Here is an 18,526-nt window from a genome sequence, read left to right on the forward strand (position 1 = left end):
GCAGTAATTTAGGGTAAAATACATTATGGGGATGTTGAATTATCCCAAAGCCAAGCATAATAAAAGGTAGGAAACTTGGAGTCAGGTTAACCTGCAAAGAAATCCAAACATGTTAAAGTAGGGAAACACATACTTCGTTGTTTGTTTGAATGCACTTTTTGCCCTTTGTTTGTTTGTTTCTTTCTTTTGGTTGTGTTTAATCAAAAATTTTATACATGAAGAGTAAACAAGAAATCTAAAGAAAAAGTTACCAGGTGATATTTCTAAGGATTTGAAGATATGAATTAGCAATTTTAAATTTTAACTTCTATGACAATATTCACCAGTATGCTCCAGCTACTTCTGGAGCAGCACAAAGCAGCTCAATAATACTTGTCAGCTAAGCTGCATTTACACTATCAGAGCACTACAAAAGCAGCTGGGGTTGTATCCCACTCCCTCCTGCCCTCCACATTCTCCTGTGCACACAAATCTCAAATTCCACCTGCCTCTTGCACCTCTCTACATTTCCCTCTCTTCCTACCTCCCAAATCTATCCCCTGTCCTGCATCCCACAAACACTAATTAATCAATTACTTGTAAACACTTAGAAAATTAATTCTGTACTCAAAAGACTAATGCTTCATACATAAACAAAGTGATTGAATCCCTGCTTTAAGTGCAAAACTCAACTCAACCTTAACTATGGAACCATGAATGGTGCTTCCATAATACCTAGCACTAGTGGTCTCATATTCACATCTTTAAGAGGTGGATCCAAATCCGAGACAGCTGTCACTCCTTTTCTTAAAGAAACAGAGCTTATTGATATTTTAAATAATTTGCATGTACACATCCTGCCCTTATTGCCATTAACTTAAGTGCAGTTAAGATTTCACCCAGAGAGTTTGTGTATACACTTCCAAAAATATACACATAAATGAATTCTATTTGCACTGATACCATTGGCAAATAAATAAATAAATATGTGCCCATGCCACATAGAACTTGGAAAGAATTTGATTAGTTAATTGGTTTTTATTGAATGATTTATAAGTGAAATACCACCACAGGAATGTATAATGAGAGAGGTCACTTGTATAATAAGTTGTATTAATCTGAATATGCCTGATATTTTTAATTAAAATGTTTTTGTTGGCTCAGTTAGACCTATTCTAACTTTGCACAAATGTATGATGATACTATAAGAAGAGCTATGTTGCTTATCTTTACGTTGTCTCAAAATTCAAGTAAACTGTTATGATTAAATAATTCCTGAATTAATACTTAGGTAAATATCTTGTACTGTACTTTTAATATTTTGAGAGCTCAAATGAGGTTACATTTTGAACCAAGTTAAAACTATCATCGTAAGTAACCACAAACACATTATTATTTACACAATTTTATAATAATGACTAAAACAATTACATTGAGACCATATTCTTTAGGGTTAGTTCTACAAATTTGTAAGGGGGGGAAGCTATTAGATAACTCAGTGATTCAAATAAGACCTGCATTACTCCCCAATAAAGATATAAAATTAAGGGGTAATAGCAACCTCATGCTGTTTTATGAGCCAATAATCCAGTTACCAATTCAATCATGTAGTTTATCCTATCAAGAGAACCAGATTTAAAAAGAGAAGGATAGTACTGTTATCCCTATTATATTGCAAGTGTTTTTAACTGTCTTCAACTGTTTTTAAAAAACTGTTAATGGTTTTAAATGCACAGACAAGCCAGTAAGAGGGAAAACATCTGTTTCTGTTCTTGATCCAGTCCTCACAGATGTGGCTTTAAAGCTGATGAAGTGTTTTATGCTTCAAGATAAAAATTTTATCTTTTCAAGAAGTGTCTTAATTAGGAGGATTCCTGACTTCCTGATCAACAAATGCATTTTTTTTTTTAATCTTGGTGCATAAAACACTTCATCAGCTTTAAAGCTGCAACTTCCAGAACTGGATCTAGAGCAGAAACATGTGTTTCTTCCTAGTGATACACACATAAGTTAAGAGCAATGAAAAACAATTTTTATAAGTCTCTTTAGCTGCTTGTAAGGAACGCATATGATGCTCTAAAAATGATTTTGGCTTAGAAGATAGCAAGATTGTGGTCTGTCCAATAGCAGTGACTGTTTGCAATATTCTATTCAGCAAAAAGTTAGGATTATGAGGAAATAATCAGATTGATGGGGAGTGTTCCAGTTGATCCAAAACCTGTAGGATGAGATTTTGTGCTGCACTTCTTGGACGTGCAACACAAAACTTTCAGCCATGGGGAATGGAGAACTAGGGTAGCTTTCAGCTATTTGCACCTTTCCATTTCTAGACTGCTACAGGGTCTCAAACTGCCTCCAGAATAACTTAGGTAAATGGAGCTCCATAACACAGCTGTCGTCTTTCCTTTATTTCCCTCTAACACAGATCATTTAGGAGGAGAATGTGCCCTCCCCTTGCTTCAATAAAAATTACCTTTTCAAAATAAAAGCATAGGGAACTCTGTGGGGCCTACCATAATAACTTGCCCATGCAACTTTAATCCCCATTATGCAGATGCATTATGGTAGTGATTAATTATATGGTCATATACTATTTTTTCCAAGGGATCCCTGACTCATTCAGTGCACAGGATAGAATTCAGGGGTAGGCAACCTATGGCACATGTGCCGAAGGCGGCTCGCGAGCTGATTTTCAGTGGCACTCACACTGCCCGGGTCCTGGCCACTGGTCCAGGGGGGTCTGCATTTTAAAATTTAATTTTAAATGAAGCTTCTTAAACATTTTAAAAACCTTATTTACTTTACATACAACAATAGTTTATTTATATATTATAGACTTATAGAAAGAGACCTTCTAAAAACGTTAAAATGTATTACTGGCACGCGAAACCTTAAATTAGAGTGAATAAAGAAAGACTCAGCACAGCACTTCCGAAAGGTTGCCGACCCCTGGGATAGATGCTCTGGGAATTAATAAGGGTTATGTTGTGAGTTAGTCTGTTTGTAGGATCACTGCCTCATTTGCTCTAGAAATTGGAATGTGAGTAGAGAATAAGACAGGGAAATAAATAAAGAGAAAGGATGGTCTTATGATTAAGGCAGGTGATAGCCACAAATAGATTTATCTCTTCCACAGACTTTCTATTTGATGCTGAGGAAGCCACTTAATACAAAAGTTTGACAGGTGGCTAGAACTGTGCATTCCTCATTTTCTGAGTGCCCAACATGAGATACTTCATACAGAGATACAGAAGTTCACAGTACTCAACTGCAACCGATGTCAATGGGAGCTAGAATTAAGGTACTTTGGTCTGCAGAAATTAACAGCATCAGAAGTAAGAAGGACACGAATTCTAATTCTGGCTCTGCCACTCTTCCAATGTGCAGCCTCAGGCTCGTCTCAACTCCCCCATCTGTAAATTAAGGAGAATACCTCAGCATCCACTTTTATCTCACAAGGGTGATAAGGAGATAATTTCATTAAATATTTGTGAGGCACTGAGATAGTATATTAATGAGAGCCCTAGGGAAGATAACGAGGAATGAATAATTCCCTATTCGGTGCAGAATACCCTTGTGGGTAGACATGACGATATACTCTAATTACATGATCACATATTATTTTTTTCGTAAGACTCCTGCCTTCTTCAGTGCACAGAATGAATGCACAGGAGGTGGAATTAAAGATGCACAGGCAATCACACCTTGGCATGTCCTAACTTGGAAATGCGTTTTTTAACCAAGTTGTCTGTATACTATATATGATATATATGTGACTTATTGTAATGTTAACTTACCCTGGTGTTAAAAGAAAATATTCATGAAAATAAAGTGCATGAAGCAACTCAAAGCTTTTGATTTCATTGGACACTGAAGCTGTGTATTCCAGTGCAATGAATACTGTTCAATAAAATTAAAAAACGCTGTTCCATCATAACAATTTAACTGTAAAAGAATCTTTTGAAGGGGCAGAAAAGCACTATGCTGCTTTCTCAGAGTTTCCAATGGCATCATGTTCAGAGGAAGAATAGGAAGAGTAATTTTGAGGGAGAACTGTCTTAGGTGGAATAAAAGCGGTGTGTTTGGGACAAATATAAAGTAATGTAAACAATAGTTTTGGTATTGAGTGTAGTAGATTAAAAAAGTGATAATAGAATCTTTTTCTGCCTACTATTGACTAAAATTCTTCTTACATAAGACAATCATAAAAGGAAAAAAAAAAAAGTGTGTTCTTGCCCAACAGAAAAAAGCTGTTATTTTCAACCATTCCCGCCTTATTTTAAATCCAACCAATAATAAATCTTATTATTTTGTTCACTCCCCATTTTAAACTCGACTAGCAAGACACAATACAACAGGTCATATTTATTCCATACAATTTTAAGGCATACTTCATGAGAGAAAAGGATTTTGTGGAAACAAAAACCTAATAGCTATCATCTCTAAATTCTGGAAGTAAAAACAGATTAGTTTGACAAACAAAACACTACTTTAAAGCTATAGCCAAAACTCTCACTGATGTCTCCAGTAATGACTGCATGATCATGACCAGCATGTGCAATAATTAAAGCCGGTTAAAATGTCTTAGAAGTCAAGGACTATAGAAGCTTTTTATTTATTTTAAACTCTTCATATCTTGGTGCTCCTGGGAATGCTTGTACATATGATCAGTTGTTTTCCCAACCTGCACTTTAAACCATGTCCACACACTGTGTGGAGGTAAAAAAATTGCCCCGTTCCTGGGTTTTAATTTGACTAATAATTAAATTAACAATAAGAAAAAAAAAGTTCAATTCCAGCTCTCTCTTCTGGTTTGGCTTCTCAGAGCATGCCTAGTGCTGCACTGCTCATCCTACTCCCCTATGTCTTCTCTCTCTCTCCAGAAATATTCCAACCTCTCTCAAACCTCAGAGTGATATCCTATGCCACTGAAGTCTATGGCAAAACTATTTGATTTCAAGTGACCAGGATTTCACTTTGGGTACTTAAGTTTTGCACTCTGTTAGGGGTTCTGGCACTTCTTCTACCCACAACATGGAGATTCTTCAAATGTATGCATAAAAGATGGGCTTTTCAAATGTGCTCAGTGACTGCCTAACCTTATTCCTACAGAAGCCATGGAGCAAACATTAGGCCAAAGATGAGCCCTTCTGAAAATCCCACCCAAAGTGTCCTGCTGTCTGTTTTTCCTGTTTTTAGCAAGAGTAGAAAGCATGTTAATTTTTCTACAGTGTGTTCTTATAAAGACTCTTAGCATCTCATAATGTAGCCTTAGAATAGCTGGTTTTGGATAGCTTGCAGTTAAATATTTTTTAATTTTATAGGCTTAACTTTTATATTTTCCCTTTGAGTAGTGTGCATGCTGTATTTTGTAGAAAGAAATGCTGACCCTACTAAAAACAACCCTACAACAAAATGAGATACTATTTCTAATTGCAAAGGAGAATAAATCACTAACGAACTTTATCAATTATTTATTATATTTAAAACATTTAAAGAAAAAAAATTGCTGTCATGACAGTCTGATAACATAGGCACATGCTGCTCTCTTGAGGAAAACCAATACATGGAGAGAAAGTACACGGTAAATGCAGTGAGATTTACCTCGTGTGGTATTTTCAATGTTCCTTTGAAGGATAAGGATTCCTGCAGGGGGCAGAAAACAGGTTTGTAGGAGAACCCTAGGATTAGTTAGGGTAACAGGCTTCACCATCTGAATTCAAGCTGATGGAAGTGAGTCTGCTAAATTTTTTCCAAGTGCTGGGAACTGTGATTAATATAGAATACTCTCCTTTCCTTTCTTCCTCTTACAGGTCTTGTTTTGTTGCTCCTATTCCTAGAGGATGAGATATTGCATCCTTCAGATCTTTCTGATTTTAGACATTCTGAATTTTGTGGAGATGGGAATCTTCTCTTGGAAGAATTTGAAAGCTCTGTGAAGCTCTTTGAACAAATTCCAACACTCACTTCTCTGTCTACGAATGACTTGCAAAATGTTGAGATTCTTCCCTCTATCTAGACTTTGACCTGCAACTGAATGGAAAATTTATCATGCCAAGGACTTAGTAGAGAGCTTATTTCATCTGAGTAAGCCCTACTAACCCCTGAATCTGTCCAGTGACTCTTAAAAATAAAACAAAAGATGTTTTCTCCACTATGTGCTGCAGAGCCTTGAAAGGCTGCCTGCATCTAGGATACCTTCAGTCCAAGCGGGATTACTTATCAAAAGGAGTTTTTCCCTCTTTATTTTGAGCTTGTGCAACCACTCTAGGAATTCACCAAAAAATCTCCCCCGCCAATGAGTGCATCCCTGGCTCCTACTACCTCAGAGTGAAGCATACCATCTTGTTAGTATATATGTGGAGGGAGTGTAGGAGACTTTGTGGGACCTACACAATGACAGAGAAACCCAGTCTCTTCCTGCATCAATAAACGCCTTCAAAAAGGCAGTAACAGATAACTTATATTGGGTACACGAGCATATATCCTCCTTGATAAGTGGCTGAAGGGAGGTAGTGCAGGAGGAACACTTCCCTGGGCTCTGCTTGGCCATCCTGTTCCTATACAACTAATATTTGGTATGTATGTGTATATGAACATGTACAAATGCTGAAATGGGGTAGCAAGTTTAGCTAACACACCTGAGTAATGACCCTCCTGAGAGGGAGAATTAGGCATTTCCAACTGTAAAAATAAAAGTTATTAGGAAAAAAGCCCGTTAGGAAAGATTTACAATTATTCTGGTGCATTTTAAAGAAAAATGGTGTCCTCAAGGCTCTGTGGTAAATGGAGGTCTGGAATTGCCCTACTATTGCTTCCTGGTAGTTGTTCTCATGGGAGGAGTCCAGCAGCTAGCCAACAGACGAGTAATCGTTTTGTCCCTACACCTTGAAATAAAGGAACTTCCTACAGCAAGACTGTCAGGAATGTAAAAGTACACAGAGAAGCCTGTTACAACCGTAATTTAAGTATGGTATTCTATGCTCCCTGCCTTCTTCCCTACAAAAATAGTCCCATGAATCTTTTCTTGCCTCTTAATTTTTCCATCTTTCCTTTTCAGACATGTGAATTGATACTAGAAAATGAAATATGGTAATAAAAGTAAATATCTAGTTCATGCCACCAAGTTTTTCTGCATCACAAACTCCAGAAATTAAAATTTAATTAATTATTAGCGCAGTGTTAAAGTGCGTAACTACATGATATTGTTACACATAGTCTTACAAGTTCTTTCTTAATGTGCAAGCAGTATTCAGCCTTATTGTACTTCCAGTTTGTTTGGAAGAAGGGAAGCTGTTGAAAATAATAAGAGAGTTTGCACTCTGCCTTCATCTCTCTAATTAGAGTCCGTTGCTCCGGTGCATAGTAGGATCTGAGCATTGGTGTTTGGGCTGAGTTTTCTGAAAGAGGTGATTGCTTGTGTTCTGTCTGTGAATAACTCTGTTCAACTACTCTGTGTGTGTGTGTAGATTATATATATATATATCTCAAGAGAGAGAGAGAGAAATTAAACAAATTAAGCTAAAAAAAAAATCCATATTCTGTTTCACTGATTCTGAACTTAACTGACCTGCAAGGCTCTGAAATCTGCTGCCCCTTGGTAGAGCAGCAATAATAGGAATGCAAACAGATGAACTCAGTATTGGTAACAATGTCAATGAGTGTGAAGAAGTGAGGTCCATACATCGGTTGCATATGTAATACAAGCACAGGGGAGGTGTAAAGTTGGACGATGCAAGCCAATCGAATATTGTGTTGCTTGCTGTCTATGACTATGGTAGCAGAAGACAGGTGAAAAAGATGCTGGCAAGGTAGAAAAATCTCTTAAGAAATCTTACCAAAGCATTGAAACTATACATGATGTTTACATTTGGTGAAACAATGCCTTGATGCTTTCATATGTAAGCTCTCTGGGATAGAGATTATTTTTTGTTCTTTGTTTGTACAGTGCCTAGCTCTTATAATATCTTGCTCTTACATTGCACTTTTAATCAGTAGATCTCAAAGGGATTCACAATCTTTTAATGTGTTTATCCTTACAAAGCTCCTGTGATAGGGAAGTGTTATCCCCATTTTACAAATGGTGAGGAACAGAAAGGCTAAGTGACTTCCCCAAGGTCACACAGATAAGTCTGGGGTGGAGTAAGGAATTGAACTTGGGTCTCCTCAGTCCTACGCTACTTCCTAGAGTTCTTCCAGACTCCTTGTAACCAAATCTAATCTATGATCCCATTGGTCTCCTCCTGAAAAATTAAAAAAATAAAAAATATCTAAATTTACAAATGAATAATATGTTCTACAACATTTATTTTATATCTAGATGCAGAAAAACCATGAGCTGAATTTCAGGAATGAGTAATGCAGAGAGCAGAGAAGCAAAAAGACAAGACTTTAAGAACTCCATTTAAAATATTAATTTTATGTTATTTTTGTTCTTGTGGGTCAATGGTTTTGTTTTGTTTTCAAAAATTACATATTTTGGTGACTTTCTGAAGCATTTTGATTATTTTTTGTGTGGAAAATAACTGAAAACATAACTATAAGGTAAACATTTTTGTTCTTTTTAAAGAAGGCCCCTGAGAAAAGAACCATTATAACCATTGGATACCCTGTATATTTAAACAAACACAATCAACTTTAAAAAAAAAAAAAAAAAAAGAATCACATCTATGATTTTGTTCAAAGTTTTTAAATCACATTTTTAAAAACAAAACAAATAGTACTTCAGATGTATAACTCAGATTGCATAATATCAATGATAATGTAATTATTTCTAGGATAATAACCCTTAGCATGTCATATTGGAACTGTGATGGAACCCAAACAGATATGAACTCTAACAAAAGCAAACTTTTATATGGCTAACTTAAGAAAAAAAACCCACCATTTATATTCATGTTCAAGTCTTCTTATTATACTATGAACACATTCAATTTGTTTCAAGCGGTATACTACAATATTAATAGGGTATTCAACAGTAATATCCTCTGACTTTGATGAACATGTACATTTTTTAAACTACTGTTACAAGTAACACCAAAGATCACTAGAAATTAAGTGTTTCAAGAAAAAAAAAATCTCTGCTTTCCTTTTTAGTTTCTTTACATAGAGCATTTGACCACACTTTGCATACAGTCAGTTTCACTCTTCCCCTAAATAGTCAGGTTCCACAGTTGTTTGTGGGGGTCTTTAACAGAGCAGCAGCGAAGAAGATATTTTGAAATATAGGAAAATGTGATTGTAAAGCCACAAAAATTGGAAGGGGTACTCAGGTTTATGGGTACTAAACTATTTTTAACTTAAAAAATTGTATTAAAGTACAAGTTGACAGTATCCCTGAAATAGTAGATCTGGGAATAAAAGTGCTCCATTCTCTATGAAGCGTTAAACAATCAGAAATGTAAAAATCTGTGTACAAAAACAATCTCAGGATAAGTAATTCTTGTTGAAACCACTCTTGGAAAACAGAGGCTGTTTCTTAGAGAAATTGAGGAAAAACAAGGGAAATCATTATTTATCATTTCTATTACAATAGCCAATTAATCTGGAAGCTTCGGAGAATAATCTGAATAAAAATAACAGAATGGTTAGGGTGCCAACTAATTTGTAAGAATTTTTAATAAAAATATCAGTAAGTGTTGGATGTTGAACATTTTTTTCACATTGACCTTTGATGCAGAAAGGATAGAATAGCCTTCACTTAAATTTAAATTGAGATTTTCAAATGGTTTCTCTCCCTCTCTCTCACACACATACACACACACACACACACACACACACACACACGTACATTTGGGGCCTGGTTCTCATTTGTGTAACGTGGCTTTTGCATAAATCTGTACTCAAAGATCAACTTTTTGTGAGCTCTATTCTAATTGTGACTTCTTGAGTATAGATTTCTAAATAAGCCCAAAACTGCAGGGTAGTTTTAAGTATCCATCAGGGATTATGTAGAGCATTCCAAGTTCAATCTCACTTGTGGCCTAAGCCAAAATTTGATTACTGTACCAGCTACCCCCCAGAGAAATGAGAATAGTACATACCTTAAGTATAAAATATTTGATATGAAAACAAGCTAACTGTTAATACCCATCTAAATAGCTACAAGAAATGAGTAGGAGAGTCTGCAGTTGGAAACTTATCTGAAGGGCATTACCATTTTCATTGCAGTCACACCCAATATTATTGCTCTAAAGTGGCAGAGGTGGCTATTAGGCCAACTCCTGGTATGGTAATTGAATACATAATCATCTGGCTGAGAGGTTAAAGAGATATTAACTAACCAAGATTAACATGATAGACTATCAGTTCCTTATATCACACCATTGTAGAATAAATATTAATATAGGCAGTAGAATGGATTACCACCTTAACATTTCACCTATGGAGACCTACTGTAGGTATAGGCGAAAACTGAAAATGAATTACCTAGAAAAAAGTTATCCGGGTCACAAAACCAATATAGTTTTTAGCACAATTATTATTCTCTGCATTTGAGAGGACCAGAACTGGAATAGCAGGTTGGGTCTGAGATGCACTGACTGAACTTGGCAAGGAAATTTGCATATAACCCACCTACCCTATGCTTTGTTCTATGACTGCTCACTTTCATGAACACAAAAATGACCTAAAACAAATGAAGTCAGTTGATATACTACGTTTAATGGAGCCAATGCTCCGGAGATGTAATTGGCTCACAGTTCTCCCTTTTATGCTCTTTTAAATACTGTTATAAAAAATTATTAAAACAAAATATTCCTTCATAAGTCTGAAAAGCCCAAAAAGGAGAAAATTCAAAGATTTGACTGTAACTTTATCTTTAACTCGCTTTGTTCTGTCTCGATATAACAGAAATCTCCGAACTGTGCATGTAACCTTACACATGTGTATGACAATATCTGAGGCATAGGAGACTGAGTTAAAGATAAAGATAGAGGGTCTGATCCTCAACTAATATAAAACTGAATAGCTCCACTGAATGTAATACAGCTATACTGATTTACACCAGCTGAGGATCTACTAAAATCAAGTTTCCAGTTACATCCATGCAAAGGCATTGATTTCAATAGAATTATATGCATATAACCAGCAGAATTCTGTTCAAAGTTTCAAGCTTAACTCTGTATTTCTATTCTTTTGTAGTCTCAGTCAGACCCTTACTGATATGTCGATGCAGATTTTTGTGGTTTAATTATAGATGTGTCAGTAGCAGAATACTTACTCTCTGCTTCAACCCAATTAAAAAAAAGGCAGCAGTAATTCTTTACATTGCTGACAATGTCAATGTAAGTGGTCCTCTCAGGTTAGCATCAGAATGTAATGCTATGAATATTACATTAATTTGACAATTAAAATATATATTCACCTTCAAGTAAAAAAGTTGAGAGCTATCAAGGTATGAAATTACTCCTATCTGCAGGTATTTTGTGGGTGACAGTGTCTATGAAAGATCTTTATAATGAACGGAGGAGACAAATTACAAAAAAAGTGTATTCTCTGGCCACAGTATAAGGCAATCAAAACAGAGCTACAGAACTCTTCCATTGTTGTACAGATAAATTGCTCAAGAAGTGATGTTCAAGCAACACACAAATCACCAATTAACCATTTTCCCATAAACTTACTCATTCTACTGTACTTTTAGCAATAGCAGCCCAGTATGGAATCACAAAGATTTTCCCCCTTTTCCTAAGGAGTAGGAATTTAAACAGAAAAAATGCACTGACCTTGCTCAGCACAGCTCTGAAAGCTCTTATGGGAATCATTTCTTGCCATACAACACTATGACAAGTTTGAAAATGAAGTGCTTATACTTGGCATTTTGAGCCTGCCATTAGCCGTGGCCATTTTGCTGAAAAAATGTGACAAGTAGTATATATAAACCTGTCAGCATGAATGCTCAGTGACGAGATTGTGCAGAAATGTCCAGTCTGTTTTAATACAGGATTAAGAAAAAACATAAAATGTTTAATATTTAAGCAAAAGGTAGAACATGTGCCCAGTACAGTTCTCAGGTTTTGAGTCTAATGGCTATTTTAGACTGAGTCCCCTCCTGTGCGTGTCCCAAGTAATATTGCCAAAAAGAATTTATAATATGGATCAAAATGCAAATATTAAATAAACTTGCTTTCCAAATAAAATGAAGATTATACTCACCAGATATGTGCTCCTTACATTTGAGCTTTCACACTGCTATAAGTAAGATGGACCCAGGTTTCTTTAAGCACTTCTGATTTAATTTGATATTCAGATAGAAGTATGGACTTGGCCAAAAATCTCTTGCACAAAAAAACCCAACAACCTATCTCTATATATTAATATCTAAAACGACACCATTATAAAACACATGTAAATACAAGTAATTTTAACTGCAGACTATAAAGTCTAATTAAACAGTCAGGTTCAGAGTTTAGGCAGGCAAAACGCCCACTGACTTCAAAAGGAAGAAAACACATACAAAGTTTAGTTTTAAAAACCATTTTTATTTGATTTCAAAAAGGGGAATAGTTTTATGTCTTCAGCAGAACCATGTCTGAAATCTCAGGGGTGATTAAAGGGCCATGCCAAAACTGAATGGTTTCAAATATCAAACTATATTATTATGTCAGGGTCCGCAAGATCAATTAGCGCTTTTCAATGACAGGAAAGGTTACAGTTGGACTCACATTTATACAATATCTAAAACTAAAAAAGAAAACTGCCTATCATGAAACTGCTTTTAATACCACATTTTTCACATTTACTTACAAACTTTTAAAACAACCATCAAAATGTTAAACATCATATTTAATTCACATGGTATCTGAGCTGCTTTTCTGTTGCACAATTTTTAAAACATTTATTAATTGAAATAAATTGTTTCTGCAGTCACAATAAACGTGTACTCTGAGATGGCCAGAAATCACAGGGAACATTAAACTATGCAGTAAAACCTAGGGCATCATCATAAGGCATTTTAGTACATGTGGTGCTGCTACTAACCCTGGTTTATTGCTAGGCTTTTATAAAGCTTTAAAAACACTTGACAACTATCTGCAAATCATTCACTTTTTCTGTCTGGGTTACATTCTTTTTGATAATCCAAACTATATTATGATGAATGGAAAGGTGAGCTTGGCTCCATGTTCCAAACTGAAAACAAAATAACTACTATAAAACAAAAGCAAAATATAAGAATTGAATACAGTTATATAAAACAGCTGATTACAGGTCTGTATAAAAAAAGTAAGTTTTATACTTTCTGTTATTAAATGCCCTACATAAACTTTCATGTCAACAAGCAACTGAATATACATTTCACTTCTAAGCCCAGTAAGAAATAATAAGTGGAGATACAGGTATGTTAGAAATTCATTTGAATGCCTCTTGGTACATTTTGTTCAAGCATTGTCTGCTGTATCAAAATACCTAATTATGGTCTCATACACAATTAGTTTAAGATTTCTATATGGTGATAGTTCAGAAGAGATTAAGAAAATTAAAAACACATTGTGTGTATAGTTTAAGTTGTAAGCATATTATTTTTAATAAAACCAAAGCATGATTGCTTTTGTAAGATTACAGACTTAAAAATGTCATATTTTGAAAGCACACTTTTCTATTTATTTCTTCCAGGAGTGATTTGAAATATTTACTACCAGACAGTACCTAATTTTAGGTTTTAAGTGCTTTAACAGCTCTATGAAATATGATCAGCAGCTGCAATGTAGAACTACACTGAATAAACTATCCTTTATAAAAAGGAAGACTGGCTTTACCCAGAGTTCATAAAATCCTCACTTTCAAAACAGAAAAAGATAACACATAAATAATTAGTATTTTCTTTCTACAGCACTTGACAGATATAATTTTTGGGGTGGGGGGGTAAGAGACGGAGAATTCCTGGACTGAATTTCATATTAAACAGAAAAAAGTAGTTTACATTACCTGAAAAATAGAATTAACACTGTTCAATACAATCAACTCTTGTCAAAAGTGCATAATTATCTTTGCCCATTCTCAACCAAATTCTGATACATAAAGTTCTTTATTATAATACTGTCAAGTAAAACTAAGGTACACAAGACCAAACAACTTAACAGTAGCTTTCAAAGCTTGAATCAGAGGCTGAAAATGTGCAATAGGACATTGTCTTTCTGTATTTCAAATGGTCATGCACAATACATTTTATGTAGTATGAGTAACACAGGAACTTAGTGATAGTGGGAACCTGATCTATAACTTTGTCCATGATCTCTCAGTCACTAATATCAGAATAAATTTCTATTGCAGAAGAGTAGTAATGTGCTGTAAGACATTACTGCATAAAAGAGTCCTCTAAGCATATGATTCAACTGAATACTATAATTTAACAATCCAAAAGATATATATTTTAACATTTATTTTTATAACTGTGCACATATCATTTGAACAAGTAACTATTTGACATTTTCATCTTGTATTTTCCTTTTAAGATACTACAATTAATTAAAAAACAGTTGGTAACATGAATGCCAGCATTCAGAAAACAAAACAGGAAAAAAAATTTTTAAATGTGTTTGTTTTAGATTTAGCCCTGATAACATTAAATGTTAAAATGTACTGGAAGAAGGGGTGGAAAGTGTCCATTTCTATTTCCACTTATTTGATATCATTTATAGTACAACATAAGTTGTAGGTATGTAAAGATCAACATTCTGCAGCATTGTATGGGTGCACTGCATGGAAAAAAAGTGGAAAGTCTACAGTGATTTTAAGATTTTGAGTTACATGGTCACTAAGAAGTGATGAGTTGTGTTAAGAAATCAAAGAAAAATGTTGAACATACAACAAAACACTATTAACTTGTATTTGGAAACTGAAATTATGCTATATCCAAATCTTTAATACATAAAAAGATATATATAGATATATATAATACGGTGAAAGATAGCATCAAATTGAGAACAGAAATCAGATAAAAATACTTCATTTATAACTGTATATGGTGAAAATATTCTTCTCAGTAAATGTCAATGTAATTCTGAATTGTCTATTACTTTGTTAAATATATTTTAATTAGTCTGCATATATTACTGCTTCTATTTTATATGTGCAAATCAGACCTTAAATTAAAATCTATATGGATTTCAATGCAAAACAATTTCATTATTTAAAATGTTTAAATTCAAATGACCTAAAATGCTCTGTTTTTTTAGATATCCCTACCTAAATCGGATCTATGCAATGCAAAATATCTATTACTAGACACACACACACAAAAAAATTATCTCCTTGTGCTTTCCTTTGAATCTTGCTCACAGGATTAGGAAAAAACAATGTATCTACTTGGTTTTTAATAGTAGTCAGTTTCATAAATGTAAATGAAACTTTAGATGCCAATTACTGACTGGCAGCGACTCTATCCTGGGATCTCTTTCACTTCTGTTAAAAATGCTTAAGACTGGCTGTCACCGAACCCCTTACACTGCATGACACCGCAGTGGTCACAAACATAAGCACTGCAAACAGTCGCCTTTGCTTAAAAATAAAAAGTCAAAGCGACTTTGGGTTTAATTGCCAGACCCCACTAATATTCCTCTCTATTAAGTAAGTGGATGCTATGTGCCGCGTCAAAAAAAGACAGAGAGAGGAGAAACAAAACTGAACTACGAGTCCTTAATGTGAAATCTAACCTGCAGTTTTTCTTAGGTATCAGATTTTGGAAGTGTCCGTAATGACAGCCAGAGAGGCAAATTAATGGCCAACAGCCCATTGGGTTTAAACACGGAGAATCCTGTTACCACCTCAGATTAAGTACAAACACACACAGACTCTCCTCCACGTGGAAGTGCTTTCAAACCAAAACACAAGCCCCTGCATGCGGTGCTGATGCACCTAGGCGGAACAACTAGACCCCACTAGGTTAGGGCTACGATTCCCGTGTCTTCGTCTAAAGTGGAGAGTTAGCGGGAACGGGAGAGGAAGAACACACGGTTGTGTCTGGCTTTAAACCACAAGAAAACCAATATTTCATTCATATCTATATTCCCTTAGAGAAAGAAAATGGGAGAGAAACAAAAACAAGAGAGCCCTGGGTCCCCACTCCCTCCAAGTACTGCGAAAGAGGCTGCAGAAATTAAGATGTTTTCCTTATTTTATTGCCAGTGTGAAACGAGACGGTCCCACAGCAGATATTTTCTAATAGCTGCAAACAGTAAACGTTCTTTATTAAGAAAGGAAAGTCGATTTAAATACTGCCAGAGCCGGGGGGGGGGTAGGAGGGAGTTGGAAGTTGCATGGCATAGGATGTACAACTGAACAAAAGGGCATATTTTCCAGACCAGATTGAACCATCTGCGTTTTTACAGTGCTGAAAGCTAAGCATGTTCTTACAAAAGCTGCCATAAATTAAGGAAACTTCCCCCCCTCCCCCCCTAAGGTCTGTTATCCTACAAAACTCATGCTGCATGTTCAGGTTGCTGGCAGGATTCGCTAGTCAAGTTACCACAACAAACCTCCAGAAAACTCGTTGAATTTCAGTCTCTGACCACCTCTCCTACATGTCCTGCCCTAGCAGCGATGACACCCAAACTCGGCCGCGTATGTCTCACTGACTACTAAGCACAAAACTTCCTCAAGGCGGGGAGGAGGTTCCTTGAACGAAAAAAATAAAATCGCCTGCAAAGCGGCGCTAAGGGGGTGACAAGAAAAGGCTGGTAAGTTTCCTTCTATACACTCATGCCAGCGTCACCGCTCTGCGGTTCCGGCTACAGAGCCCAGGGCTAGCGAACTGCATCGGAACGGGGCAACCCCCGCATGGCTCGGGGCTTAGCCAGCTCCAGGGAGAGCAGATCGGAGGGTGGGGGCGAAACGCAAGCCCCGGTCACCTGGAGCGGAGCAGAAAAGCCTGCCCAAAGGCGCGAGCAGAAGTCAGCGAGGATCTCTCCCCGTGCCGAGAGAAAGGGGGCTACTCGCTTGGGTTTGGACAAGCCCCGGTCTCGGTGCCCAGCAGGGCTCAGAGCCATCAGCCGCTGCTCCCGGGGATCTCTGCTGCGTCTCGCGGCAGCCGGTTCAAAAAGAAGAAAACAAGGCTCAGTACTAACCCCGAGGCGCGCACACACAAACACCCAGGGGGCGACGTGGGAAGGGGAGCGGAGCAGCGACACTCACCTCCTGGTTCGGGGACACGCCGCTACCTTCCTGGTCGGGCTGCTCCCGGGTTGTTGATTCTCGCCCCTTCTTCAAGTCGAGGTTCCCCTTTTGCGCTGCTCCTCCGGCAAAACAAGAGGACATCCCCCTCCACGGCTCTCCCTCCCCCTCTTCGCCACACACCGCAACCGAGAGCAAACGGGATTGAGGGGGAGGAGGGGGACTGGCAAGGGAAAAAGTAACCACTCTCCTCACTTTAGGGCGTGCAACTGGTTGCCCCCTCGCACACACCCAGAGAAAACTACTTCACAAAGAGGAACCCCAGTGGGGTGCTGGTTTCCCAAAGCGGGAGGGGAGCACGCGATACAACCCCGCCCCGGGCGCTGCCTTGCACTTGTGCAGGGAGCTGTTGCAGGCAGCCGGGCCAAGGGTGCAGCAACAGCACGGGGCCGGGGGGCTGAGCCTGTGACCGTGTTTACTGCAGCCCCGGGAGCTGCATGTTGCCATTGGTTGTTTTCTCGCGTGGGTATCCGGTGAGCTTACCGGGCAGCGTGCAGAGCGGGACTTGCTCCTGCGCCTCCCACCCGCCCTCGCCCCGGTGCGGCGCGCACACGTGCTACTGCCCCAGCAGCGCCCCCCGGGCACTGGGTCGAACCCGGAACCCTCCGCCGCTCTGGCGTCACCGCTGTCCCCGTGCCCGCCGGGCAGCGCTGCTGCTTGCACACGCACAGGATAGCGAAAGGAGAGCACCCGTCTCCCAGGTGTCAAGGCTTAACCCAAACTCCCCCTCCCCCGCGGGACCTTCCCTCTTCCCCGGGGCTTAGGCCTGCAGCCCTCGCTCCCATTAACTCCAATAGCAGCTCCGCCTGAACAAGGATTGTAGGATTTAGCTACTGAGCAATTACACACCTGGGGGCTGCATTTGCTCATATTTACAACCCCCCCTCTCTCTCCCCTGCATGCCACTTTTACTCGGGTTGAGTAGTGCCTTGGTCCCTGACATCAATGGCACTACTTACACGGGGCTGGGTGACTTGGGATCATCTGGCCCACGGTCAGCAAGCCGTTGCACTGCCCCGTTCAGAGTTATAGTCTCCCTACTACTCAGCCCAGGGCATAGACTATTTTAGGATGCAGCATAAGCTCTCCAAGGCACTGGGGGGAGCCCCACGTTGCTGGGTGTGTTGAAGAAGCAGCGTCAACACACTCTCCTCCCCCTCATCCCCCCAACTACCTGTGCAGAGCCTGCAGTCCCCTGTACACAAGAAGTAGTGGTAGAGTGCAAGGCAATAAGGGAGCACCTTAAACGTCCTCAACTCCTTTGCACAATATACTGGGAAGGTAATATACCCAACATGAATACAGGTACCACAAGCTGGCCCCTGCTTTGCAATCTGTTTCCTTCTCTGGCTGTTCTAAAAAAGGAAGGCTGTAATTC

The 18,526-nt window shown here is 38.0% G+C and overlaps 1 protein-coding gene across 17 annotated transcripts in view; it reads right to left on the minus strand.

The window, feature by feature from the left end:
* The window catches only part of EYA4 (EYA transcriptional coactivator and phosphatase 4), a 214,988-nt gene extending 196,862 nt beyond the window's left edge, over positions 1–18,126 (minus strand). For 13 of the 17 annotated variants that reach the window (XM_054023669.1, XM_054023665.1, XM_054023666.1 and 10 more), the window contains exon 1: positions 17,110–17,658. In XM_054023669.1, the coding sequence (XP_053879644.1) occupies positions 17,110–17,232 (123 nt within the window). In that variant the 5' untranslated portion in view covers positions 17,233–17,658. Of the gene's footprint in view, positions 1–3,248; positions 3,393–17,109; positions 17,659–18,107 lie in introns of those variants that run through there. The other 4 variants (XM_054023652.1, XM_054023663.1, XM_054023664.1 and 1 more) reach the window with 4 other exon arrangements.
* Positions 18,127–18,526: the final 400 nt, after the last annotated feature.

This window comes from Malaclemys terrapin, chromosome 3 (assembly GCF_027887155.1).
Source record: "Malaclemys terrapin pileata isolate rMalTer1 chromosome 3, rMalTer1.hap1, whole genome shotgun sequence".
In the NCBI taxonomy this organism is placed as follows: Eukaryota; Metazoa; Chordata; order Testudines; family Emydidae; genus Malaclemys; species Malaclemys terrapin.